We start from the raw sequence: 27,385 nt of genomic DNA on the forward strand, positions 1-27,385 counted from the left end.
TTAGAGCGCTATAAAAAGTAAGTGTAGCCAAGCCCTTAGTTCTTGTACAACACTTTCTGTCAGTAGACCTCCAAGCCCTTCACAAAGCAAGTCAGGTTTATCACCTGCATTTTACAGGTGGGTAAACTGAGGCAAGAGAGAAGCAATGTTACTTTCCCAAGGTCACCCAGGAGGCCAGTGGCAGAGCCAGGAATAGAATCCAAGAAATAAGTCTCCCAAGTGCCAGTCCTTTGCTTTCTCGGCTAGGCCACACTACTTGCTGTGGACCAGTGCCTCGCCACAGAGCTGGCAGGGCACTGTGCAGCTTGGAGGTGTCATCTACATCTCCTGAGTGAAGCGAAGTGGCATAATTGTGTGCTTGAATTGTGGTATAAATCTGGATGTGCTGACCAGATTCCAGTGTGGGTGGTTACATAGTCAACCTAAAATTCTTACAGCAGTTTCATTTGGATACAGGATACCTATTTACGCCCTCTCATTCTGTACCAGCAGTGATTGCATTTGAGTGGTAGTTGAAGTGATTTGCAAAGTGCCTTTGAATCATTGGGGATTAAAGGTGCTGCGGTGAACCTACTGGCTCCTTACCTTCCACTCACTCCAAAAGGTAGGGAGAGGACTGAGCCAGTAGATAGAGCTAGCTAGTGCTCTAGAAATAGCTGTGTAGACAGCTCTTTGAAGTGGCAGCTCAGGCCCTGAAGTCTAGGGTGGGGGGTTGGCTTCAGAGCCTGAGCCGCGACTTCAAAACATTTTCTACACAACTATTTTTAGATAGGTAGCACAAGCCCTGCCGGCCTGGGTGTCTCGAGATGGGCTAAGAGGCTTGCTGCCGTGGGCTGTGTAGATGCATTCTCAGAGGCTAGAGGGAATCGAGCTCTGTGGAAAGCCAGAGGCTATGTATGAGCAGGAGCAGCAGGCTGGGAGCTGGCTGTGGAAGGAAGACCAGGCAACACACAGTCTGATAGCGAGGCAAGGCAGGAGCCTGCTTCTGACAGGGGATCAGCAGGCATGAGGCACAGGACAACGGCACGGGGCATAAGGACAACGCAGAGGAGCTCCACCATGGTCTTGGATAAAATAAATAGGGGGTGGCTGGGACAGAAGTTTGGTCTGCAGGCTGGGACATGCTTTGCCTCCAGGATGGGGTGGACTGAAGGGAGTTTAAGACACTAACCCGTGGAGCCCCGTAGCACACAGGTACCTTTATATCCCACTACTGGACTCTGCCACCATGGTCTGGTTAGGAACTATTGAGTCGATCTCTTATTGTAAATGTTCAAACTATTGTGCATCCTTTATGTGTCACCCTTTATTTCTGCTCTTTGTAGGGGAATTATCCTGTATTGCTCATTCAGAATGGGAGTGTGTTGATGGGTTCTTGGAGTATGTCTGGCATGTGGCTCTGAGCAGAGATGACAGCACCTGCCAATACTGGGGGAGGGAGGCAGAGTGAGGGCAGCGGCTTCAGCAGATGTTACTGAGCATGCTCAGTTGTTTGAACATGCTCAGTACAAGTCAAGCAGCAAAGCTGACCCTTTGTGACCCCTTCCCCCCCCACACACACACACGTTGCCTCTGAGTTGTTGTGCACCTGGAGTGCTACTGAACACTGGGTTGGTGTACCACAGCATTCACACTGATAACTGCAGTGCTATATACATGTATCATTCATATTGTCTGTGATCATCTCCTACCAAGTCCATCATTCTGAGCCTTTTCCATAGCTTGTCAGCATTTGTCTGACTGCTTTCTTTCCCGTGGGAGTGTGCTAGATAGCCCCAGAAATTAGCTGGTGATTAATCCAAATGTGCAGGTTAGCTGTTTGGTCTCTCTGGCCTGCTTTAGTTGCCCGCCCATGTGTCCTGTGGAAGTGCTGATGAGATGTTGGTGTGTTAAAAGTTTTTCAGACCAATCTTTCTGCGACAATAAGCCTCTGAAAGCCACTAGAACGATGCACTCCTGGCTGTTTCCAATCTTTGCATCGATCTCTCCTAACTAGACAAAGAACTAGCCTCATGTAGACAGGTGAGGACAGCATATGTGAATACCCTGAAAAAAAGTGAAATGACTGCACTGGTATCTCTTTCTTTGTCAAATGGGTGAGTAGTGTTAAGCAGTCAGGATGCCTGTCACAATTGTAGCAGTGCTGAACTTAAGACTTTGTTAACTGTTTGTGACAGAAAACAAAGCCAAGCGTATCTGGATGCTGTGCAACCCTACTTGGGTTTACAAAATTGTGCTAGAAGCATCAGGAATTGCTACAAGGTATCACTGAGATCAAGAGCTTAATGGGATACAAATTGGGATTAAACTTTTATATAGATAGAAAGAATATCCAGAATTGCTTTAATTTTCAAACAAAGTGTTGGAAGGGACAGAAACCCACGTGCTTCAAAGCGGATGCCAATTTTAGCTATGGGGTGGTTAGGACGAGACTCTCCATGGAGGAATTAATGTGAGAGCCTTTCTCCTATTGTTTCAGTAGTTCTGCTCCAGGAGAGAACCCGAAAGAGCAGAGGTAGCAGCAAGTATATAATACGCACAAGTACATATTATGCCAAACTATGAATCTGTTATTTTATTCAAACTAGTTCATACAGCCTTAGCATAAATTGTTTCAAAAGACATTCATCATCACCACTTTCAACCACCATTTCATTTGGTGCATGGTGGGATGAAAGCCATGGGTACCTCCTTACAGTACAATTCTATCTTGTGAATTCCCTTAATGCATCTCTCTACCTTCATTACTGGAGCCTGTTTCTGTAATTACTGCAATTCATTGTTCATAGTAATTTCGCCATATACATGTAACATTTTGTGAGATAATGTTACACATTTGTGGCACTTCTTGTCCTAAAAGAATCCCAGAGTGCTTTACGAACAGCATACGTAAAACTGAAATCTGTTCTCATTTTCACCAGGCCATATCTGGAGTAAATCCACTAAATTCAGTGGAATTACTGCAGACTAAATGATCAGAATCTGGTCCACAGAGAACCAATGGAATGCAGCCATTAGTGAGGAGAAGGGCCTATATACTGCATAACTGTGAAGGGGGCCCCAGTGAATGGTATTTGTTTTCAGTGCTAAATTTTCCTGTCTCACTATTTCTTTAGCTTTGCCTTTTTTCTTTTCTTGTTGGTGAGCTTCTTGTTATTCTAACCTTGTCTTATCTCTCTCTTTCTCCCTCTCCACCTTCGTCTCCCTCCTAGTGTCTATCAGCTTGTTGTCAAGGAAGAGAGGCTGCAGAAAGCACGGAGGGCTGCAGACATCATTGAGTGCTTCTCTGTTCCAGTGAGCTACAAAAATGCTTCCAGCCTTGACTCACCCCATTACTTTGCGGCCGAGCTGAAGCCCGTCAATCTGCCCGTCACGCAGCCCTTTACGGTGGGCGACAACAAGACCTACAATGGCTATTGGAATGCTCCACTCTCACCACTGAAAAGCTACAGCATCTACTTCCAGGCTCTCAGCAAAGCGAACGGAGTAAGTGCAGTAAGAACTGAGACTGGATTTGTGCACATATGGCCACCTCCATCCCTCCACCTCCTAAAAATGCACACTTTTTTTTCTTAGAAAGCCTGAGGAAAATTAAACAGTTCACTACTAGTCCTCTGCTTTGGCCTCTGGTGCATTGTTCCTTTGAAAACTGCAGGAGAACATTATGTTGTACATGGTGCGTCTGGCGTTACCAGAGATGTGTTTTACTGAAATACCCCGAACAAAGGGGGCTGGTTATATTTTACTGCAATTTGCTCCTTTCCCTGATTCATTCTTTTCCTTTTAGTTGCACTAACTCCAGGGAAGGGGCTTATAGGACAGACCTACTACTTCCAGATAATCTTCACTTCCAAATTTGTCATTACTGGGGGAGAAATTATGAAACAAGAGAAATGCAAAAAGCGATGAAGGAGGATTAGCCTCTAGTCTTGAATCTGGCTATATCCTAGTTCAGCAGTTACAGCTGGGATTTTCAGCTGAAGCGAAATTTAAGAGGTGCCTCTCTCTTTCAATGGGAAATGTGTGTCTTACTCCCCTGCAGCCTTTTGAAAAGCCCATCCTATATGGCTAGAACTATTTATCCTGTGTTGGGGAAAGAGGTTGAGAATGGAGACAACACAGGTACAAAACATTCCTTGCTATTTCCAGCTGCCAAGTACTACCCTTGCCATGCTGAAATATTATTCATATCATAGGAACACGAGATGGAAAAGGCCATCTAGTTTATCTTCCAGCTTATTAGCATTTTTACTGCATTCAGCCATTGTCCAATGTATTCTTAGTACTTTTACCAGTGCTCTCTGTTCAGTCCTCTTTTCCATTAATAAATTCATGCAAGTTTTTCCTCTGAAAGAGCAAGACAATACTGTATCCCAAACCGTATTGCAAAGGTAAACTACCTACTTAGGCTTTAGGCGTCACTTTAAGTATCCATACAGTGTCTGCCCCATGACACGGAAAACACACCCACAGTCACACAAAGTGTTGGGCTTGATTTAATAGACTAGCAAGGCTAATGAGCATTTATAACGTTCCAGTTTTACTGCCAGCATTTATCACCATTCCTGTTGCAAGGTATCTGCAGCATCACTTATGAGCAGCAAAATTCTTTAATGTGATGTTTCCTCACCTTGGCTTTCTCACCAGCTGATATCTTCTCCTTCCAGCATTATTCATGTAATTCAGCATTAGATTTGCCTTTATAAAGAAAAGAGTAAAATATATGTACATGTTTGTCTGTGTCTAGTTAGTTACCCCTTGCATGATAGTTGATTGCTTGTGAATGGGTCCCCAGGGAAGGAAAAGCTTTATTTGCTCAAGTACAAACTAATACGCCATAAATAGATAATATGAATGTAAATGTAGGCTTCACCTGGCGTGCTGGATTAATACAGCAGTGTATGGTTTGTGTTTTTTTCTGAAACGCTGCAGCTGGAAGGCTTCATATGGTCCGTGTACTCTGAGTTTACAAGCTAGTGCAGGGACATGAGGGGTCTGACTTGACTGTACAGTATTAATGCATGTCACTGTGTCACCAGTATTATTCTGCACCTTTTAGTTACAGGCAGAAATATATGGGCTGCAGGTGGTACTTACTCACTTAATGAATCTGGACTTTTAGGTCCAAATATTCAAAAGGTCTTTCTTCAAATACATGTAGGACCATTCTGCATGTGTAAAATACATTTGCATGCACAACAAGTAATTTTGATACAAATTCCCCTTGGAGCATGCAGTTAGTTGCCTCTTGCATGCATACATTTTATTGGCACAGCAGGTGTGTGTGTGTTTTCAGGGTGCAACTTAAGGGCTGAGCGTAGAAAAAAGTGCCCAATAAGTATAAAGTGTAATAGGCTGCCCTCTGCTGTGTGCAGCTCCAAAAGCAGAATTTGGATTTTCAGGTGAATATGCATATTCTTCCTTGTTTCAGGACAAAGTAATTTGGGCCAGTTTTTCAAACATTTGGCCTGTGTTTTGCAGACACCATTTTTCAAACACCAGTAATTACAGGTTCACTGTTGTTCCCTGAACTGTTTGCAGGCATGATTTGTTGTTTACAGTTTTTAGTACCCAAATGCATCCACAAATCAAGCAGTTCTTTGACTAAGATGTTAACAGAGCCTGCAAATAATTGTGGGTGAAAAATTACAGCCTCAGTTATTTAGGCCTGCAAAATTTCAGATGCAATAACAAAAATGTCCCATTTAAGGCAGGGCAAAAATTTGGCCATATGTCACACCTGGATGTATAAACCTCCCAGTGGGGTATTTGCCACTCATGTTAAACCAAGGTGTTCTATAACCCCATTAATCACTCACAATTTTGAAATGACAAAACATCTTTCCGTACCTGGAACCTTGAATGAGAAATCACCTTTGCTTACTGAACCATACCATCTCCCTCTGGAAACTCAGTAGGAGTTTAATTTGAAGAAACTTTCTGAATAGAGTCAAAAAGCAGCTTTAGCACAGGGGGGTGGCAATAGAATGGCATTGTTTCAGCTTCTCACTACGTGGCGAGCTGTGCTCAGTCAAAGTTCTTGTCTGCTCTGTTACTATTAGCCATGATTGTTATGTTGAAAAGAACATAATTAACAGCTGGATACAAAACAAGTGTGGCAAATTGCAGCAAAATCAGATCATGAGTTTTCCTGCCTTCTGTTGTGTAATGCTGTATTTGTTTTTATAGAGTTTGAATAAGATCGCCGTTGTTCATTGAATTCCTTTCTCTGGACTGTCACAGGAGATTTGGTCTATGTGATGCTGCTACCAGACAAGGGTGTCAATAGAACACGTGTGAAACAGAATAGACTTTGGCTTTGTTGTACCAAACACCTGCTTCCAAACTGTGTGAATTTCCCTCTAAGTGATTGTCAAAAGCAAGATGTTGAACTGAAATGTGTTGAAGAGCTTTAAGTTTAAAAAAAAAAAAACAAGCTAGGCTTTTGTGTTTATGGGAGTGTGAGCGCGAGAAGTTCAATTAACGACTGTTTGTTCCACGGAAATGGTAGCATACATGATATGACACAAGGAGCTGTGGGCAATAAAAAGGAAACTCACGTGGTTGGATCAAGCAGAGCGGCTTCTTTAACACATCGTGTAGAGCCTTCCTCTGAAGGATCAGAGTTTTATTTTCACCTCTGGCTTCAGTGTGTCATTCAGGTAGTTAATTGTTACGTACTGCGTAACATTGTGCCACTGGCTTCGAAGCATGTTCCTTTTTCTCTGTGACGCATGAGGGAATTTGCCACATGAAGCCGTTCTTTATCTAGCCAGATCATCTGTTCTCACCCTTGAGAAGACACAGGACCTTTCAGTGTTACCTCTGTCAAAAGGCGAGGCCAGTGCAAGTGGGCAATATTGTGCTATTGTGACTCTGGTCTGTCTCCCCACTAACTCTTTCACAGAAGGGAACTGCTTTGTCGGAGTTGTTGCTGACTGTCTCCAGCATCCAAAGGTAGAGACTTTCCTGGTTGCAATCAATCCTGCCTGACAAGTTTTTATCCAGCATAGAAACTAGGTCTTCTTAGAATGATTTCATGCAGTCGCTGGTTTTACATAGAGTTCAATATTCTGGGCCATTCTTCCTGTGAATAGGAGGCTTCATAACTCAATCACAGATAATACAGGAGACAATGTTGGCTTGTTACTGCAACCTGGTGGTCCAACAAGTGAGTGATGTTTTTAGGTCATGAGTGTGAAAAGTAGCACCTCAGCAATCAATGGGAATATTATTTTTGAAGGAATGATGGACTCCGCAGAGTTTCTTATTGATTTTTTTTTTTTTTGCCTCTAATGATTTGTACTACATGCATGTTCATGCAATTCTTAATGCTGGATTTCCAGCTACTGACAGTTCTGATCACAGTATAACATGTTTTTTACTCCTCTTGGAAGATTTTGGGGGTGCAGGCAGAGCTGCCAGCGCTTAATGTGAGAGTAAATCCATAAAAGGCTAATGAACTACTTAAGTCCGATTTTGAGAACTGAAGTGGTATCTAGGCCTGAAGTGACTCCTCTTCTCAGGGGTTAATTTCAACTTTAAAAAGCTCTACATGCCGTAAATAAATAATTCCGTTGGCAATATTACTGTATAAAAGGCTTTTCACAACTTGGAATAGTTGTGTGAAAAATGACACGACCCTACTCCAACATATGCCTGTGGGATTTTCAGGACATATTTGTGTCTAATCATGTTTGCTGCTTGCAAACGTTGTGCCAACCTTGCCCTGGAATATTAGGGTGAGTGCTGGTCAGCCCTGCAGTACAGAGACTGTTTTGCAGCCTTGGTAGTCCCTTGTTTTCACACATGGATAACGTTCTGAAACATTTGGGGCTGAATCTTTCCTTGGTAGCTTTTTGCCTGAGGATTTTTTTATTTATTTATTTAGGTTGAGCAAGATGCCTTAATCTGTGTTCGAGTTATGGGAGAGTGGGAGAAAATACATTTTTCCAATTGTAAATAACAATAGTAAAATAAAATTCCAAGTACTCTTTTATTTACGTTACACCAAAATAGCTGAAGTTAGAAAGCTGCAATCTGGGGTGGACCTAATCCTCCTTGAGGACTAGAACTTTGCCTGGGTTGGTGAGGGGAATTAAAAATCAATGCTCTGACCTTCCAAAGACTTGTGCACATGGTTAATTTTACACACAAGTGGTTCAGTTGGCTTCAATTACAGGTTAAAGTTAAGCACATGTGTAAATCTTTCCAAGATCAGGGCATAAACTGTAAGGATTTGAAAGTCAATTCTCAACCTGCTCAGTTTGTACCTACTAGTGTTTTAGTAGTCTAAGGAAGCTCCACCCATTTCCCCCTCTACCTTACTTGGCAGGCCCAAGGGCAGCTGCTCTCAGGCTGCTGATAGGGCATTCTACATGAGAGAGATGGTAAATGCCTTATAGATCCAGAGCAAAAACTCATAATATTAAAAGGATGGAAAATATGAGGTTGTCGGGGGGGGGGGGGGGTACCCTAGTCAAAGCTGTTTGAAGAGGTCTCCTTATTTTTTACTGCATCTGTAGTCTGTCAATTCTCAGGTGTTAGTTTTTCCTTTTTAAATAAGTTTTTGTCTCTTACTGTTGCAGATAAAACTGCCAAATTAAATATATATGTTGTGTCCTGGTGCCCTTTTCTGCAGAATTGTCCCCATCCAAACAGGAGCAGCCAATGGAGGCAGAACTTGCCTCTTCATCACCCAGTGCACTTCAGTGAGGCGTGAACTTGAAAACCTAAATGGAATCATTTAAAAGTGCATAGTATTAAGCCAAGCCAATTCTCTTTATCTTTAAAGGGGGGGTGGGGGGAGGAGAGACAGAAAAAGAAAATGATAAAGCCAAGAAGTTCAGAACAATGTAAACTTAATCCAGTTGCACATATGTGCTATAGTATTTTCTTCTTCTTGGTTTTCTGGTTAAAATATGTGTACCTTAATACATCACTGCTTGCATTATAAAATGTCTAAAGTAAAATAAACAGCCAAATTAATCCTGCTGTTGGAACCTCAGTTTTGGCACCTCCTGAGTTTATGACTAATTTTCCAATCATAATCTTTTCACATTTAAAATAATAAAACTGTACTCTACATATAATATATAGGGTCTTGCATGTGGAGATCACTAAGATCTTTACAAGCATTGATTAAGTTTCACAGCACTTCTGTGAGTCTGGAAAGTAGAACTTAACTCCAGTTATCTCAGCAGCTCAAAGAATTGTATCCAGAATCAGAAAACTGAAATTTTAGAAGATGGTTGTCATTTTTCTGAAATGCTTAAATTTTTTCTGATGTTTCTATTTTGTGATTTTGTGTGTGTGTGTATGCCTATGTCCCCTGGGCTTTCTGGATAACTGGGGTTTACCTCTATCTATTCCCATTTTACTGGTGTGTAAACTGAGGGACAGAGTTCTAGAACTATCTGTGGTCACATACATAATTTGGCTGACTAAGTTATAGAGCTGATCAGAATTTCTTTTATTAAACAAGGAAAAAATAACTTTTTGTTGGAAAAAACATTTTGGGGGTTTTGGCAGGAAAGTTTTTGACAAACTCTCAATTCTTGATGGGTAACAGACACTTTTCAGAAAGAAATAGTTTTCTTGAAAATCCAATTTTCTGTCAGAAAGCAACCTGGATGGAAATTTTTTGACCTGTCCTAATCAGGAATACAACCAGACCTTCCACTTCGACCATTAAATCCCTGAGACTGTCTGTGGGTTGTCCTCCCTGGCTGCAGATGCACTTGGTTCCTTGAATGAAGTATTTTGGAGTGTAGTTCCGAAGTCCAGATGTCTTATTTCTGTAGTGATTGCCCTTGCTTTTGGCACTACCAAAGCGTTGTCTTTTAATAAGTGCAATTTGTCTGTATTAAATATAGCAATTAGCAGATGTAAATGCAAACAGAATACACTGTATCCTGTCTTCTTAAATTACGCTGTGCAAGGGATATGCACATGCTCAGATGAAATCAGTTTCGGCATCATTAACAAGTTTTCCTTTTTGGTTTCTCACCTATTCTTTTTCTTAACGTTGATTAATTTTTCCAGCTGGCTGTTGTACTTGATAGCAAACAAGGAGCTACAGAAACATACGAAAACATTTTCCAAGACCAAATTTGGGACTTTGTATATTAAAGTGTCTTGCTAATTGTGGACTGCCACACTGCTACTTTGATATCCATGTCTACCCTCCGTCAATGACTTTTCCAGTCCCATTTGCTCAACTTATAAGTCACAACAAGATTTCATTTTTTATTGTGCCCATTGTTGCAGGCTGAGGCTAGTCTCTGAAAATAAAGCTGTGTTCATTCTACTTCATATTTCATCGCTGACCATAAAGATTCTGGAATTGCTCAGTAGTTTGTCATTCTAGGTGATGATGAATGAGGCATAAATGAATACCAGTCTCCTTTTTGCAGCTCTATTGGTTCTGCAGTGCTGACAGTTGTACTGTTTTTTGTGGGGTCAGTGAACCAAGCAGATATGACTCAGGGATAAACTCGGGCACAAGCTTGCATGGCGGGGTGGAGGTAGGGGTAGGTGCAGTGTGTATCCACAATGGGAGTTTTGGTGAGGGTTATCCCTCAGAAACCACGTTTCCCGCGCAGGTCAACAAGCTGCACCACCCCACAAGGCTGTTTCATGGGGAGGTGCTATGGCTACGAGTGAATCATCACCTTCCTTGCTCTTTGCAGAACACAAGAACTGTGGTTGTCCCTTGTCTTTGTGCAAAGTATGTACAGAGGCAAAGGCACTTTTGCCCCCTTTCCACTCTAAGGCCATGCACCTATGCTAGGGCCAAGGATGGTCTATCCCATGCTTTTCTGTAAGAAAGTTCCATTTGAACAAAGTTACTCTTTGCAAATGTATGTATTGTTGCTGTAGGAAGGAGCAAGATACATACTGGCACTTCCAGAACACACATGGCATACATATTAATGCAGCATTGTTGCATACGATAATTTATGCAATATTCATTACACTTGAGACATGCACAAGATTGTTTAAAGACATAGGTGCTAAGAAAACCCGGCAGCAGATTACTGCCTCACAAAATCACTCTTCTGACCAGAGCAACATGTTAAGATATGAAAGGCAGTCGTGGGTACAAGCATAATCTGCCAGTAATGACTGTAGCGTAGAGTGAGGTATTTGGAATGCTGGTGATGGTCTGTTTTCAGTGGACATGGGTTAAAAAGGTGGCTTGGTTTGGGTTTTAGAAAAAACAAACACAGAACTAGGGTTAGTTCAGATCTGGACTCCCCCTCCCCTATCCCCCCACCAACCAACCTTTAGAATCCAAGAAGAATCAGATAAAAGGTGTGGGTGTTGTCCCAGCTCTGTACTGAGTGACCTTGGATGGTTTAGATTGTGGGTCAACCTGGTTAGTAGAGCTGATCATTTAGGATGCCATTTGTTTCACACACACATCGGATATTTGCATGTGCAACTAGCTAGTTAGGTGTCTCTGTAGCCATGTGTGTATGTAAATGCCCAATTTGCGGGAATTGTAGCAATTATTATTATTACATCTTTTTCATGCCAATGTTGATGCATTAGCACTATCATTTCATTACCTGCTTCTTCCATCTGCTCTGTGGTGTTGAGTTTGGCTGTTCCACCCTCCCTTCCAAAGGTTCTTCAGGTTTTCCTTGGGCTCCCTCATTTCCTCACTCCTGTTGGTTTTCACTTGACAGCTACATGTGAGAGTGAATCTGTGTGTTGGCATCCAGAGCCCATGTCTCATACGTCAAGCACTTCCTTCTGAGTCTAGTGGAAACAAGCTGCTGGTTGGTGTTTTTTCAGATCTCTTTTTTTGGTGATGAAGTCTCTGTCCAATGCCCAGAATCTTTCATAGGCATTTATTTTCAAAGGCATCTAGTTTTCTATCTAATGTTTAAATAACTCTCCAGTTCTTGCGGCCACATGCTACCACTGAGGTTACATTGGAGTTGAAAATTCTCCGTTTTGTTTTGTTACTGTATATCTTTGATTTCCATGAATGAGTTTAGTGAATGCTAGGATGCCTTTCCTATCCTTGAGGTCTCTGTTGACTAATATGGTGCTACCCGGGTAAATGAACAGTTCTACTTTTTTGATATCTTTACCTTCTAGTATCACGCTATCCTTGACGTATAGGTTTCAGGGATGTTTGTTTTGGCATAACTGATTTGGGGCTCTTTTTGGCCAGCTGTTTTTGCCAAGGTGTCTGTTTTGTTTGTAGTTTTTTGCTCAACAGCACGATATCATAGCAAAGACTAGGTCTTCTATGCATTTGCCAGCTACCCATACTGTGCCAGTATTTGTGTTGCTAATACACTTCTTCATTATCCGGTCGATGGCAGTGTCAAACAACTGTAGAGATAGAATGCAGCCTTGATTCATTCCCGTGTTCACACTGAATCACTTCAATGTCTTGTTCACTCTTACAGCTCACATTACATTGCTGTATATAGGCTTGATGATGATGATGAAGACTTCAGCTGGAATTCCATAAGATGGAGTATTCCACAATGTATGCTTATGCAGGCTGTCAAATGGGTTTTGAAAATCCATGAAATGGATAATAAGGGAAGCCTGGCATGCTACACATTCTTCTATGATGATCCTTGTGTGAATATCTGATCTTCGCAGGATCTCTTGGGCCTGAATCCAGCCTGTTTTTCCCTGGGCGTTGCATCCCCTGCCTCTCTCATCCTGTGTAGTATCACACTGCAGGTGACTTTCACTGCAACCAAAAATAGTGTGACACCTCTCCAGTTGCTGCAGTTAGTAAGATCACCCTTTTGGGGTGTTCTGACGTAGGTGTCCAGGGGTTACAATGGGTTCTCTCTTTCCCAGACTTCATTGAACAGCTCTGCCAGTTTCATTAGGATGGTAGTGTCAAGAGCTTTTAGCATTTCTGCTCTGATTTGATCATCTCTTGCCATTTTGTTTTTTTCAGCTTCTTGACTGCAGCCTGTACTTCTGACATCTCTGTTCGAGCGATGTTGATATCAAGTTGGTCAGGTTCGCGTATTTCATCAAACTCTGGTGCTGAGGTAGGGCTGGGTCTGTTGAGGACTTCTTTCAAATGCTCTGCCCATCTGTTGTTCTGTTCTACCTCAGTTGTAAGCATTTTTCCATCTTTACTTTTTATTGACCCATTTCCTGTTTTGAAGTTTCCACATGGGATTTTAGTCACATGGTAAACAGCTCTGTGATTTCCTATCATAGCAGCAGCTTCAGCTGCTGAGTCTTCAACATATCTCTGTATATCTTTCCTTGCTTTTCACGGCTTTGTCTGCTTTCTTGTACTCTTCCTTTGCATTTTTCAAAATTTCATTGGTCTTAGCATTCAGGAGTTTTCCGTTCAACGCTTGTCTTTTCTCAATAAGACACCACATCTCTTGGCTTATCTAATTCTTGCTCTGTTTACGTTAATATCCAACTATGACTGCTGCAGCTTGAATCTCATTGTCTCTGAGCACTGCCCATTTTTCTTCAGGTCCAGTCAGTGTCACACGTTCTTCTGCCTCTGGCAGTACCTCAGCTCTGTCCTTAGTTCAAGGTGGAATTTCTCACGGTACTCTTTTGTTTTCAGCTCTGTGCTGTTGATTTTCTTGGCTGCTTTCTGTTTAAAGTTGATCTGTCTCCCTTTGAATTTCATTTTCGCAATGCAAAGATTCTAGTCGCTGCTGACATCTGCTTCTCGATAAGCCTTTGCCTCTTGGACAGATGACCTGTCTCTTGAGCTGATGCGGATGTGATCAGTCGGTTTTTTGTTTTGCTATCTGGTGAATTCCATGTTTCTTTATGTATGCCTTTATGAGAGAACAGGGCGCTTGCAAGAGCTAGGTCGGACACCAAATACAATTCAATGAGACTCTTGCCATTTTGGTTAATGATCTCTAACGAGGGCTTCCCCACTGCTCTTTCCCTTTTGTGGTTATCGCATTCTACATTAGCATGAAAATCACCTATCACAAGGAGTAAATCCTGTTTTGGTATTCTATCAATCATACTTTGTAGGCAGGTATAGAACCTACCTTTTTCCTCTGTCAGCACATATCACCATATGATTCACATCATTACGACTCTGGTTTGGAATGTGGCACATATAGTGGTTAGCTGATAGGTGTTTTTTCCACAGAATATGTCATGGTGAGCATTACTCCCTTTGAGTGTGTGTTGTCATTGTGACTTGAATAAAATGAGATCTTTCAAGTGCTTCTTATTCTCGTCTGTCAGTCTGCTGTCACTGATCCCCAGGATTTCAAGTCCATAGTTGTCTATCTGCCTCATGACCTGCAAGATCTTTGCTGTTTGAAACATTGTTCTCACATTCCTGTACCAACTTTGAAATGTTTTCTTGCTCCTGACATTAAATTTTTTGGGGTCTTGGCTTCCAGAGACTGATTTTTACTAGGAACCTTCATGTGACATGTGGAGTTGGCAGTACTCTGCTGAGCAGCCATTTTTACCAGAATGGTAGCCTGGTTCCATTTTTATAATGAAAATGAGAGAGGGTTTTTGTGTTTTATAAGGCTACATAGTTAGCCTTGTGCTCCATCCTCCCCACTTTACCTGGCTTGGGACCAGCAGCCACATCAAAGTGCAGCAGGTGGGGTTAATTGTAGCAATGGTGCATGAAAATTAGGTGTATAATTGCATGCTTTTTTGTGTGTGACTGTAGGGCTTCTCTGCCTGTTGTCAAATTAGGTTGTTACACCGGTAAATGCCATTAGTCAATCAACCTGCTATGTTCCCTCACACATGCAGCAGAAGAAAAATTGCAAATGTGTTGTCCCTGTAACTTCCTAACAGTTACTTAGTGGAGCAACTGTCTACAAGTTGATTAGTAAGAAGTGTTTAATAGAAAAGGAAGAAGGTGCAAAATTTTCAGAGGTGACATGTAAGGAAAAAGTGACTTTATTTTATTATTTTATTTTAAAAATTTGTTCTAAATGGACAAATAACAAAACACCCTGACGATCTCCTGTATTTTATTATTTTCAGGAGACCAAAATCAACTGTGTCCGACTGGCGACAAAAGGTATGTGAGACTCTTCCTCCCGGTTGCACGCTTATGCCGATATGGTGAAAGCTACAATGGTGACACCACTTAATTACTGTCATCACTCAAACGGTGGGCCTCATTTTAAACAGGTGTGGATTGCTCAGGCCAAAAGCCAGTTTCCAAACCCACTCTCCTGTCGGATCGAGTTAGCCTCCTCAAGTAGGAGTCTAGCTGCAGTAGCACGGGCAGTGGCTTGGGCTAGCTGCCTGAGTGCGAAGGTCCATTGGTAGGTACTGAGGTGGTTCGCCCCAGCTGCCCCTGTGATGCTGCGACCACACTGCTATTTTTAGTGCGCTAACTTTATCAGAGCTAGCACATGTAGGTCTACCCAAGCTGGGATGTAATCCTCCCGCCTGTTTGTTAGACGTACCCACAGAGTCACTTTGGGGGGGGGTGTTTCTCTGCCAATATCTGGTGTGGTAAACAGCTTGTGTCACCATTGTACACCCAAAGAGGATGAGCCATTTTCCCCTCCTTTGCTTGTGGCTCTGCTGTTGTGTAATGTCCCCTACCCCTTCCTGTTGCTTTCCTCTGTAGAGCTTCCTCATCAAACCATCATCTTAATTCCTATCTCTGGGTTCCAAACATTCTGTGTGTCTCAAAATCTCCCTCCTCCCTACCCCGTCACTTTATCTAAACCTTGAGTTAGACGTCCATTTCAGATCATTCTCTTGGCTTTCTGGTGGTAGAAGGAGGTTCGGATGAGAGAGGGAGATAGGGACAGGTGAAAGAAGTTTGGATAGAACAAGAAACTACACGTATGTTTTGCCCAAAAAGTGACTGGGGTGTCTTCTGAGGTTTAGAAAAGTCTAGATAACTTCATTTTCAAAAGCCATAATTACATTCTTTCATCTCTGTAGTTCCTAGTTCTGGACTGGATGTGGAAGTGCTGAATTACTGTGTTTATGGTCTAGCCAAAAGCAGAGAGTAGCACATACCTGGCAAGGAAGCAAGTATTCCTGTTCTTATAACTTCTCCTGGTTAGGATGGTCTGATTAGGTTTGGATAGTTTGCAGTAGGTTTAAATAAGCATTTTAACATTGAGATAATTTTCCAAATGGATCGTGTTTTATTAACCCTTGGGCTATCAAAAGAACCACCAGCTTATTTATTCTTGAGCATCCATACCCTTTTTGGTCGAGAACTCTCGGATCATCTACATTAGTGATCGATATAATAGGGATGGATAAAGCCTAAGACTCTAAGAGTCATTGTCTCATGGTAATCACTGTCCCCAGCACTGTTCTTGGTTAGCATGAATGGATAAGAGCAGGAATTTATGAAAGTAATGTAAAAGGCAGTTGCTCATTTTCTCACTCGTATGCGCGCATGCTCATTCACTCTCAGTGGGCATTACTTTTGATTTACAGGAAAGTGTCTTGTATCGTCATATCTTGAGGGTTGGGTTTTTTTGGGGGGAGGGTTGGTGTTTTTCTTTTTTTTCTTTTTTGTTACATGTACTTTTCCATATGTGCTTCTTTCTTTCCTTTTTTTTTTCTTTTTCTTTTGGCATGAAATGCAACTGTACATGTTTGAATGTCTGATCATGAGCTAGGGCACTGGAATAAATATACCTAAGGGGTAACTTTATGCCATACTACTTTGGCATATCCAAAGATACAATGTTGACTAGAACACTCAGGGATTATGTTGCAGCATCATTAGTATTCCCAATGATACAACATTTGTTCATGTCAAGAAATGGCACCTCTGCAAATAGCAGGAGAAAAGGGGGATGCTCAATGTGGGGGAGTTGAGCATACAGCAAAATATTCCCTGTCTGTGATTTTGAATCTCTCTTGTTTTAAGGTACCCAAATGTCATGAGGCTGTTTCTCCTCCTGATAGTAACTTTTTACAAGTCAATAGAACCATGCCACTGTACAACCAGGTGTAAAAAAGGAGTCACGCCCCATGTCTGTAAACAGATTGCACATCTCTACTATTAGAGCAATAGCCAGGTGTATTTCCATAAATATAATTACATTGTGATTATGGTCAAAAAATTATGCTCTTAGAATGGCGTCATCTTACCCAACGTATCCCATCTTATCTTGAGCATCATCAGCAAAGCTATCTGCTAATGTGTGACTACAGTGTCTTTATAAGAAGTGCTGTCAGAGGCAGAAAGAGTAAAACTTTCAGATTCCTGCCTGGTCTGGCAGCATTGGCAATTAGAAAGTCCACTTTTGACTTGTGTCATAGAATGACCACACTTTGTTTGGGCCCTGGTGAGAGACAATAAATGTGGGACTCTTTAATGTCCTTTTATAGACTCCCTTTTTAGTTTACGGGCCTGATCTTACTTACATATGTTTTACCCCAGAGTAATCCCATTGGCTTCAGTTCAGTTACTCCTGATTTACACTGGTGAAAGTGAGGTTAGAATCAAGACCATTAACTGTGCTTAAGTCTGGCAGATATTCTCTTAAACTGTCATTAACATGGGCAGTAAACTTGAATGTCAAAATAATTAAGCAATATGACTTGACAGGTAGTGTGTTACTGGGAGATTATAGCATATTATAGCTGTGAGGCACCAGACAAAAAGCTGAGTAACTTTAATTACTTGAGAAGTTCAACAAACCATTCCATTGTCACTGTTCCAGCCGGATGGGAAGGGCATTTGCCTTTAAATTCAATTCTCTCAGAAAATTAGACAACCCCTATTAAATGGCTTTAGTTTAATAAATAAATAAATAAATAAATAGAGGCAGTCAAGATGCTTCACAGCAGACTAGTTTTGCCTAATTCTATTATGGTGTCATTGAAATCTCTTGTTTAGCATAAAGGTGTTCAGATTGGCCCTTCATTTTCATTTCAGCTAAGCTCTGTTCATGGATTCTTTACTCGGAAAGAAGGAATTCTCTAGAGCACTAGCTACTAAAGGGCAAAGGCAGCTTGCAAATGGGGGGGTCCACCCCCTCAACGTCTCACTCACATGCTGTGTTCTGCAGTATGCTCTTCCTGAGTGCTCCTTGTTGGGTGAAATTGACCCCAAACAGAGGTCCAATACAAGGCCTGTGCACCCATAATGTCCCAAATGGCTTAAGTGGGACTTAAGTGGTACAAAGGTTTCATGCAAATGCACTGCATAGGGATCAGTTTCACCAGTTAGTGCAATCAGCAGCACATTCTCCAAGATACAACCAGTGGAATTCTACTGTGGAAGGCACAATTTCTAGAATGCATCTGCCACTATCCCGTCTCTTACTTACAGCACCGTCCGGGGCAAGATTTGGCCCATCAGAATACATAGTGGGACGGGGAGGTTAGACTCTCAATGGACATTACTGTCAGCTTTTGCCATGATATTGATGATCCATCAGAAAGCTTGGTGCATCTGTCTCATCTCCTGTAGCCATTTCATAATTCACTAATATGTTTTAGCTCACTAATTAACACCATTACCCTTATATATGCATTTATTTGCTTTCAGTGGCATTGGCCTCAAATCTCTTACCTCAACCATCCATAAACGTCTCTCCACAGACAGGCTACTCCTCTTTTTTAATTGCTGTGCAAAAAAAAAAAAAGAGAGAGAGAGAGAAAATTATAAAAGTGTTAGTCACCTTGGATGATTATTATTAGCATTTAAAAATAAGCTTGAAATTAAACCCCAATTTACCAGCTCTCTGCCAAACAGTTTTAATTCACAGTTTATTTATTTATTATTTATTGCCAGTTAGTTTCCTTGATGGCATTCATTTTATTTTATTTATTTTAATTTGATCCATTCTTTTGGAATTAACTGATCTCCCTCCTCCCCAGCACCCAGTGCATATTTATATTGGCACTTTCTTTGAGAAAACGGCCACCTCTTCCTGAGAGGAAATGATTACCTCTTTTACTCTCAGAATGCAATAAATACATTTCAACACCTAATTGAAACCAAGGCAAAGGGCTTGTTAATGGCTCCTTATCTCTTGATATTAATTTCTTATTTCTTTTAAATGTGAGTTCTTGCAAATTAAAAAAAATGCAATTTTAATCATTAAGTGGTACATTTTTATTTTTTTTTCCTTTTTTTTTTCTTGTGCATGCTGCCTGGGAACTGTTTTCCTTGTTCTTAGCAGTACTAGGTAGGCAACAGGTGACCACACGAAACCCGCCCAGCCTCTTGAGCACAGGTGATTATCAGTTCAGGACAAGGAAGGTCATTAAAAACTTCAAGGAGTTGAGCAGTTTCTTGATCTGTTGTTTTGTATTTTCCATGCATGGGGAGCCAATTTTGAAGTTACTCTCTCATTTAAAGGAGGGTTTTCTCTTACATGCCACTCTTTTACACAAAGCGTGAAATTCACCACTGTGCAGAGGGCCAGCAGAAGGCCAAAGCAACACTTGTCCTCAAAATAACGCTCAAGTAGCATGTAAGTGGCGCATTGACTTCATGTTGGCCCTCTCCAGCTGGTGAATGTCACCCTGAGTGCACCTGGAGATGTTCTCACGCTGCTGCCTGCAATGCACTCAAAGTGACTGTGGCACTTCCTGGTGCTGGGTTAATGCACTCACTTTTTACTTTGGTGACCTGAGTTCCATTACTAGGTAGTGGGCAAGAAAAAACCAAAGACCAGATCGTACAAGCAGTGTGCCAAACTTCCATTGAAATCAGTGGGAGTTTCAGAGCATAGAGCTTTGCAGAATCAAACCCTCAATCTGGTGGTCTTAAACTAGTTCATGTCACAAAAATCACCACAGACAGCCACAGGTGAAGCTCAGAACTTGTCATGTGTTTGGCAGCCTGATTCTGAATGCATTTTCAGAGCTGCATGTAATAAACTTGTACCCTCATGCCAGTGCTGTGTCCAGTGCTATCAGTGTTTTTTTTTTTTTTTCACCCAGCAACATTTAATTTTATCCAGAAAGTTTAAATGTGTGTGTGTGCGGGGCGGGGGGGAGGGGGGGGAGTTTCCTTCAACTTAACTTAAAAGATGTGGGATGCAATATACTGGGGTGTGACACGAAGTTGTTTGAGTTGAATGAAATCATTGTAGGGATGTGTTCCACTTTCAATGCTGTAAGATCATTCCTAAATTGGCTTCATTCCCTTTCCCAAATTAATATTGATTGCAAGATGGCAGCTCTGAAAAGATTGAACAGGCAGGGTACCAGACTTGGTACCTGAATACCACCCAGGCTCAGAAGCATCAAGTCCAGAGTGAGGCTCTTCAGTCCTTTTCTAGTGTATCATCAAGCAAAAGGTATTTCGTCATTCAACAGAAGGAGCTGCCTGGGAGAGTTGAGTGCATATCAATCGTGAGAGCTCAGAAATGAACCCAAGTCTTAAACGTGACCAATGGAATATTGTGGAAGAAAAATATTTATGTTACAAAAATAATGCCAGTAAAAATGGCAATAGAAAGTCAGGGGAAATAAATCCTTCTACCCACATAATCTTGTTTCATGAGAAAACTGTTCCTCTAATAGGTCTTGTTCCTTCAACTTCATTTCAGAGAGTCCCATTGTTTTCTTAAATATATTCTGGTTTGGTAGACAGATAATGTATTCTTTAAACAAATCTAATCCCAGATCAAGTCTGTTTGTTATTGCATTTTGTCTTCTGATGCACTTGAATGTTATTCTTTTGACAGGTTTATTCCATTCTGTGCTATTTATTTGAAAAAGCTTCATTGCATTTCTTAGGTTAGATACACGAAAATGTTTTTCCTTAACATGTCTCTCCCTTCCAAAAGTTATTTTAAGTACAGGTTCCTGTAGCACCATAATTAAATGTTAATAACAGCAACACTTAAGTCACTCTTTATGAAAAATATTCCCCACTGGGAAAACAAATCAAGCCTTCTAATATTCAGATGTCCATCTGGCTGGTGAGCATTCTTATTTTCCTCAAATTTGGTAGCTTGATATAACTAAATGGATTTAAAATGTGTATTGTGGAGGGTTCCTGACTCAGTGAGATAATGCACCAGCCTTTATTTGTTGGAGAACTCAGTTCAAATGTGGATCAGGCTAGAAATGAAATGAATTAGTGACCTCAGCCCAGTTCTTAGAGGACATCGGTCTGCCCCCTGGCACTCCTACACTGCTTGGTATTATTGTTGGTCTCTAATCAACAAAGGCCCCAAGCTGAAACTGTAGGAACGATGTTGATGGTCAGGACTGAGATGAATTGGTAGAGTTCTGTTAAGGAACCTAACTTCCAGCAACATGACAGAATCCCACTCACAGCCAGTGCTGTGACTCTGTGGCAGACATTTCTTGCACCACTGGCTAAAGGCCACCACTTGGCCCCAAGTATGGGAGTCACTCCACAGAAGAACAGAGAAGGAAGCTGAGAGGCAGTAGGGTATGACTGATTATCATCATGGAAGCTGAAGTCTCCTAAAAGGAAAGTTAGCAGGATGAGTAAGGAAAAAGGTGTGACAGTCAGGCATCAAAGCCAGAGAGGAAGATGCAAGCAGAACCAGGGAAGAGTATGCAGGAGGAAGTGGATGCCAGCTACCTGGAGAAAACCAGATTGCTGGTTTTTCAAAGGTAGGATAGGAAGAAAGGGATTGGAAGAGAGACGAGCAGTCTAATGCCACTCAGCAGCCTCCTGGTTTCGGCAGAGGAGATGTAATGCAAGCCAAAGGCAGAGCAGCTGCAGATGAAGAGCAGCAGGAAGATAATTTGTGAATAGAGGTCATAGCGATGTCCCGTGTTCATAATTTACATATTGTGCCATCAATACATGGGGTTATCAATATTCCTTGGCCTTTTCACTATAGATGAAGATTCTTCAGTGGATGTTCATGAATTACCATTGCTCCTCTACCGTGGATTGCTTAAAAAGGTTATCATGAATATATTATCATTGTCAATGTCCTGAATTAGAGCTTCCAAAGGCATGACAAACCCAAAGCTACTATTAATACATTATGCCTCTGTTTCCTTAAATAGGTTTCTCAACTAGCCCACAGTCAGAAACAGATTATTATTAATGCATTAAGGTTCTCAGTTTCCCTCAGGGACACTGTCTTAAAAAAACCCATAATGGCAGTAGAATGTTTAAGACAGTTACAAGAGAGCCAGATGTGGAGTGGGCCATTGCGTAATACCACAGCACATGTGAATTAAAAGCCTTCAGTTCAGTAGTGTCTGAAAGTGTGACTTGAAAGGCCTGAAATCTTTCACACTATCATGAACCCCATTCTGCCCGAGTAATACAGCCTGTACAGTGTGAGTAGATAGACTCCCTAAAGCAGTTTGTACTGTGGACTATATGTGTCCCCCTCATGTTGCCCATGCTGTAGGGTGGTCTGCATCCTGCCTTCTGATGCTCCTCTTTCAGTGGGTTATGACGAAGAAGAATTCTTATTGGTTCATTGTGTCTCTACTCTCACATGTAACCTGTAAACCCTTTGAATGGTCAGATTGAAAGTTAGCCTTGTTTCACTGTTGTACCAGCCTCTGGCCTTTGCTGAATATTTTGTAGTTTCCTCTGCTAAGCCAGTCAATGGGAGTTTTGACAGTAATTGTGATGAGAGTAAAAGCAAGTGCTTACAAAGGACTAATCTTCATTAAGACATCAATCTTTCAGCTCTGAAACCACAGCTCCTGCACATAGGGTATCAGATCCTGAAAAAGGAAAAAAAGAGAACTGTTGCTGAGTCAAAAGCTCCATTGAGCCTAATATGATGGTTAGTGTACCCCAAAAGCTGTGATTTTAAGGTTAGACTTAAATGTCCAGTGATGCATGCAATGAGTATACTAACAAAAGCCCACATTAGTGCAATATAGCATTTTGCTGCATGCACAAATATGGACTTTTACAGACTTAAGGTATGTATGGACATTTTTATGAGCGCATGCATTGAGTCTCATATATATATCAAATGTGAGTGCTACTCAATAGTGTACATTCCCGGCTCCAGCTATCGTAGCTTTATACTTAAACATACAAAATGTATTTTTTCAGAAAATTCCATGTAGGTCTAGGTTGTGTGTGGTGAAGGCGAGCTGCAGTAACAAATGGGAGAGCCACGGTGAATTTTGTGAATTAGCAAACATGTGCTGGATTCTGATGCCTTACTCATGTTCAGCACCAGCTTAGGGGAAATTGATGGGAATGCTCAAAGCATAAGGCATTGCTGAGTGGCTGAAATTCAACTCTGTGCAGTGGGCCAACACAAGGCCTGTGTTAAGTCCCACTTAAGAACTATTGTGAAGGCTTCATTGGACTTAAACAGTGCATAGGATTGTGCTGCCCTCTCTACAGGGGTGAATTCCATGCAGTATGTATAAGGATATCAAAATCTGTCCCTTACAGGTGAACAAAGAAAGAGCAGAAAGCCAAGTATGAGACATCCCAAATAGGCTGGCTGTTAGACAGTCCTAATTAGCGCTTGAGCAGGTGAGTTTTGGTGGATTGTTCCACTTTAAAAAAGCCTCCCTGAAAAGTGTGCTCCATTTTCTCCAATAATACAGAGAGAGGGGATGGGGAAATAAAAAACATATATCTTACCTTTTACTTTGGTTATATACTCCCGGTTTCTGCCATTACCTTGAACACAGCTGCTCTTCTTCAGTTCTCATTTGCAAAATAAGGATATTATTTACTTGCCTCATGGGTTGTCATGAAGGTTAATTAGTTGCTATTTGTATAACATATGATGTGTTTATTTTATTATGATAAGTGTATAATGTTTTCTCATTCATGCTACAAGTACGAGTGGTTCTCACATCCACACCACTCGAAAGCTTGATGCTCTTTATAATATACAAAAAGGAATATAGAAAAGGTTAGTATAAGTTTCTACATAAGAGCCCTGATCTGGGCTGTGCTATTTTGGATCTATGATATCAAAGGCGTAGATAAAAACCCTTGAGAGAGATGGAGCTCAAGCAAGCCTGGACACTTGAAAATTCACCTCCTTGTATTAACCTGCATGCTCACACAAATTAAGACCTCTTTGTAAATTTGGCCTTGTGACTGTGCGGCCTCCTTCTTATAATTTACAAGTAACCTATTAATCCCTCCACATAAGCAAGGAATTATAATGGGGAAATGTTGTCACCATCTTAACTGCAGCATCGCTTGCACTCATCCCCATAGGACCCTTTAATAATATCACTATTACCTGTGATTCGTCTGTCCAAGTGAACACAATAACCTTTTCGATCCTTGGGCCAAAAGATCTGCTGCTAGCAGAAATTAAATGATTCTGTTTTGATGGAAGGGGTGAGAACAAAGTGAAGAGAAGAAAAGCTTCCCTGGTAGATTTGGCTGGAATCTCAAGAATCATTGATTCTCTTATTGCTTTCTTTCATTATTCTTGCTCAGTTTAGTAACACTAATCATACCTCCTCACTGTGTGTTTATCTCATCCACCCACTGATTCCATATGCATCCCTGATCATTCTTTTTACAGAGGCCCGTCTTTCTCCCCTGCCTCCCCCTCCAGACACTACCACACCTACAATGTGCTGCTACTTTCTCTGCATTTATCGTTTGGCTGAAAGTTGTTGGCTCCTGGCAACTGGTTGCTCTCCTTGTCCCTTTTAAACCTTTTGTTTAGATGAAATTGTACCATTGAGTCCCCATTTATGAGGCATTAGGCCTCTGGTATTTACGTTCTTCAATAACTGTGGACAGAAAAGACACTATATTTTTACCTCAAGGAAAGGGTGGGGTTTTTTTTGTTTGTTTGTTTGTTTTTAATGAGTAGTTCCAGTTCTGGAAATGACCTCTGTGACATCTCTCTTTCTGGTTTTAATATATTGTTTTATTTGGTTTCTACTGTAGATAAATCTCTGCATTAAGCATCTTCACATAACTTTCATATGACTTTGTATTATGCCTCTATTTTCATACAACTTTGTATCAGATCCTTATATTGAAAATTTTGTACTGAGCCTTGGTATAATATTAAAAAAATGTAGTTTTGCTCTGAGCAAAATAACCAATTGCCCTGTTGAATGAATGAAAGGCCTGAATAAGTAAGGTGTGGAAGGCAAGCACCTCCAGACAGCTGCAACAGTTGGAGAGGGGATGGAAGCCACACCCAAGAACAATAAAACTTGTCAAGTGGGCTCACTAAAGAACAGCAGACATACTGACGGCCTTGGGGATTAGAAGCAAGCACCTTCTTTTGGGAACACCCTCTTTGCAGCATTGGGACAACACCCAGAGGGAAACAGCACAAAGGACCAACAGACACAGATTTTGAATCTGGTATAGATTTGCATGAGAGGGAAGCTGCTATAAAAGTGAGGTGTCTTGCAGAGGACCCCGGGTCTCGTCTTGTCAACATCGGAGCATTGATCCGGATTGGCAGAAGCCCAGCTCCACCCCTCCCCAATCTAACTCACCTGGCCAGTGAAGTTAAGGGGAGCAACTAGTTGGTAACAACAAGACGGAGTGTGCTTGTGTGTGTGAGTGCATGAGTGTAATATATATCATATGCATATGATACAGTGTTGGTTGATACATGTGTTACCAGTAAATGTGGTGCTTTGCATTATTCCCCCGATAAGATCCTGTGCAATACTTTACGTACAATACTACTTCGTGGAAGGAAAGATCAGCATTTTATGTGCCTTGCTGAAGTCCTCATACTCTGGTACATTGTTGAGGATTATATTTTTATATTTGCAAACCAGTCTTCTCTAACACAACAAGTAAATTCAAACCTACTAAAACAATGCTTGTGTGTGCTTTCTTATTGATAAACAAATAGGTCTTTGGTCTAACATGGTTGTTGACAGTCTGTTTCAAGGTAGCCAGAGAAGCTATTCTTTGCAGGATCTTACTGTTATCATCTTCATTTATAACTAACTGTAGATACCTTCTGAGTAAATTGCATGGCCAAATTTTCAGAGGTGCTAAGCAGGTGCACCTCCATTAGAGCTTTAAACTTCAGGATATTAATCCATAGGATAACTTTGGAAACTCTCTTCCTAATCCTCAGAGGCCTTACTCACTTGTTGGCCAGTAGCATAACAAACAGTACATAAACTTATTAAGTTAAGGGTAAAATGTTCAAGTGATTCGAGAGCCTATGTCTCTTTTGAAAGTGGGTCTTATGTACTTTTGGAAGTGTCATACTCTGTGTATGGTCTATCCATTACTTGCAGCAAATAAAAATATAGCTTTACTTAACAGACTACAGGCTTGTCTACACTGGCAAGTTTTGTCTCCCAAAAATGCCTTTTGGCAACAAAACAGTGATAGCATACACACTGCAACGGAACTTTCGTCGGAAAAAACACCCAGTTTTGGTGACAAAAAACTTCCACCCCTGCGAGAGACGTTTGTCTTTTCTCCTCCCTTTATTGTTGACAAACAGCCAGGGTAGACACCACACCTTATTTTTTCAATTTTATTGGCCTCCAGAAAGTGTCCCACAATTCCCATGCTGCTGCTCTGGTCAGTGGTTTGAACTCCGCTGCCCTGCAGCCAACTCCCCCCACCCCACAAGCCCCAGGAATTTTAAATTCCATTTCCTGCTTGCTGGCTTCCCAGGTGAGCCTGGAGAGCTATCGCACCAAACGCGCTACTGCTTGGACCACCGCTGAGCTCTTGGATTTGATCAGTATATGGGGAGAGGAGTCTGTTCAGTTGCAGCTGCAATTGACCCTAGGAATCGGGACACATATGGGCAAGTTTCTCAAGGCTTGTGCAAAAAGGGCTATGATCGAGATACGCAGCAGTGCAGAGTGAAGACAAAGGAGCTGAGGCAGGTGTACCATAAGGCGCGGGAGGCAAACCATCACTCCGGTGGTGCACCTAAGACCTGCCACTTCTATAGGGAGCTGAATGCTATCCTCAGTGGTGACCCCACCTCGTCGCCGATGGCCCTGTGGATACTTCAGAGGCAGCAGAAAGAGGGGGTAACCTGGAGGCTGAAATTCTGGATGAAGAAGTGGAGCTGGAAGAGGATGTGGAGCTCTCAGTGGGACAGGCAGCCAGGAACTTTTCTCCACTCAAGAAGTGCTCTATGGGGAGCAGGAGGCAGATGAGATGCCGAGTAAGTTGCTGTGGCTTGTGTAGGGAATTGAAAAGTGGGAGGCAGGTAGTATTTTATGTGAGTGGGACATTGCCCTGTGTAGCTAATCTGCATAGCCAAGCAGGGTGTCGATGGACATCAAGATATGTAGGGAATCCTCCAGAGAGAGGCTCTGGAAACTTTCCAAGAGGTACTTGTTAATCCTCTGCAGCAGATTCCAAGGGATTGCAGCCTTGTTAGTTCCCCCATTGTAGGAAACTGTACCATATCATTTAGCAATCACTGGAGTTGGGACCAGAGCGTCACATAGCTGAGCTGCATATAGACCGGGGTGAAAGCTGCAAGCATTCAGTAGTTGTGCTCTGGTTTCCGTGCTTACCCAC

At 41.7% G+C, this 27,385-nt stretch overlaps 1 protein-coding gene across 9 annotated transcripts in view; it reads left to right on the top strand.

Moving 5' to 3' along the window:
* PTPRT (protein tyrosine phosphatase receptor type T) overlaps positions 1-27,385 on the top strand; it is a 740,387-nt gene that overhangs the window by 593,951 nt on the left and 119,051 nt on the right. For 5 of the 9 annotated variants that reach the window (XM_048819787.2, XM_075118814.1, XM_075118815.1 and 2 more), the window contains exons 12-14: positions 3,213-3,486; positions 14,995-15,031; positions 19,128-19,184. In XM_048819787.2, coding sequence (XP_048675744.1) covers positions 3,213-3,486; positions 14,995-15,031; positions 19,128-19,184 — 368 coding nt within the window. The remainder of the gene's footprint in view (positions 1-3,212; positions 3,487-14,994; positions 15,032-19,127; positions 19,185-27,385) is intronic. The other 4 variants (XM_048819782.2, XM_048819785.2, XM_048819783.2 and 1 more) reach the window with 1 other exon arrangement.

The sequence above is a fragment of the Caretta caretta genome, chromosome 13 (assembly GCF_965140235.1).
Source record: "Caretta caretta isolate rCarCar2 chromosome 13, rCarCar1.hap1, whole genome shotgun sequence".
Lineage (NCBI taxonomy): Eukaryota > Metazoa > Chordata > Testudines > Cheloniidae > Caretta > Caretta caretta.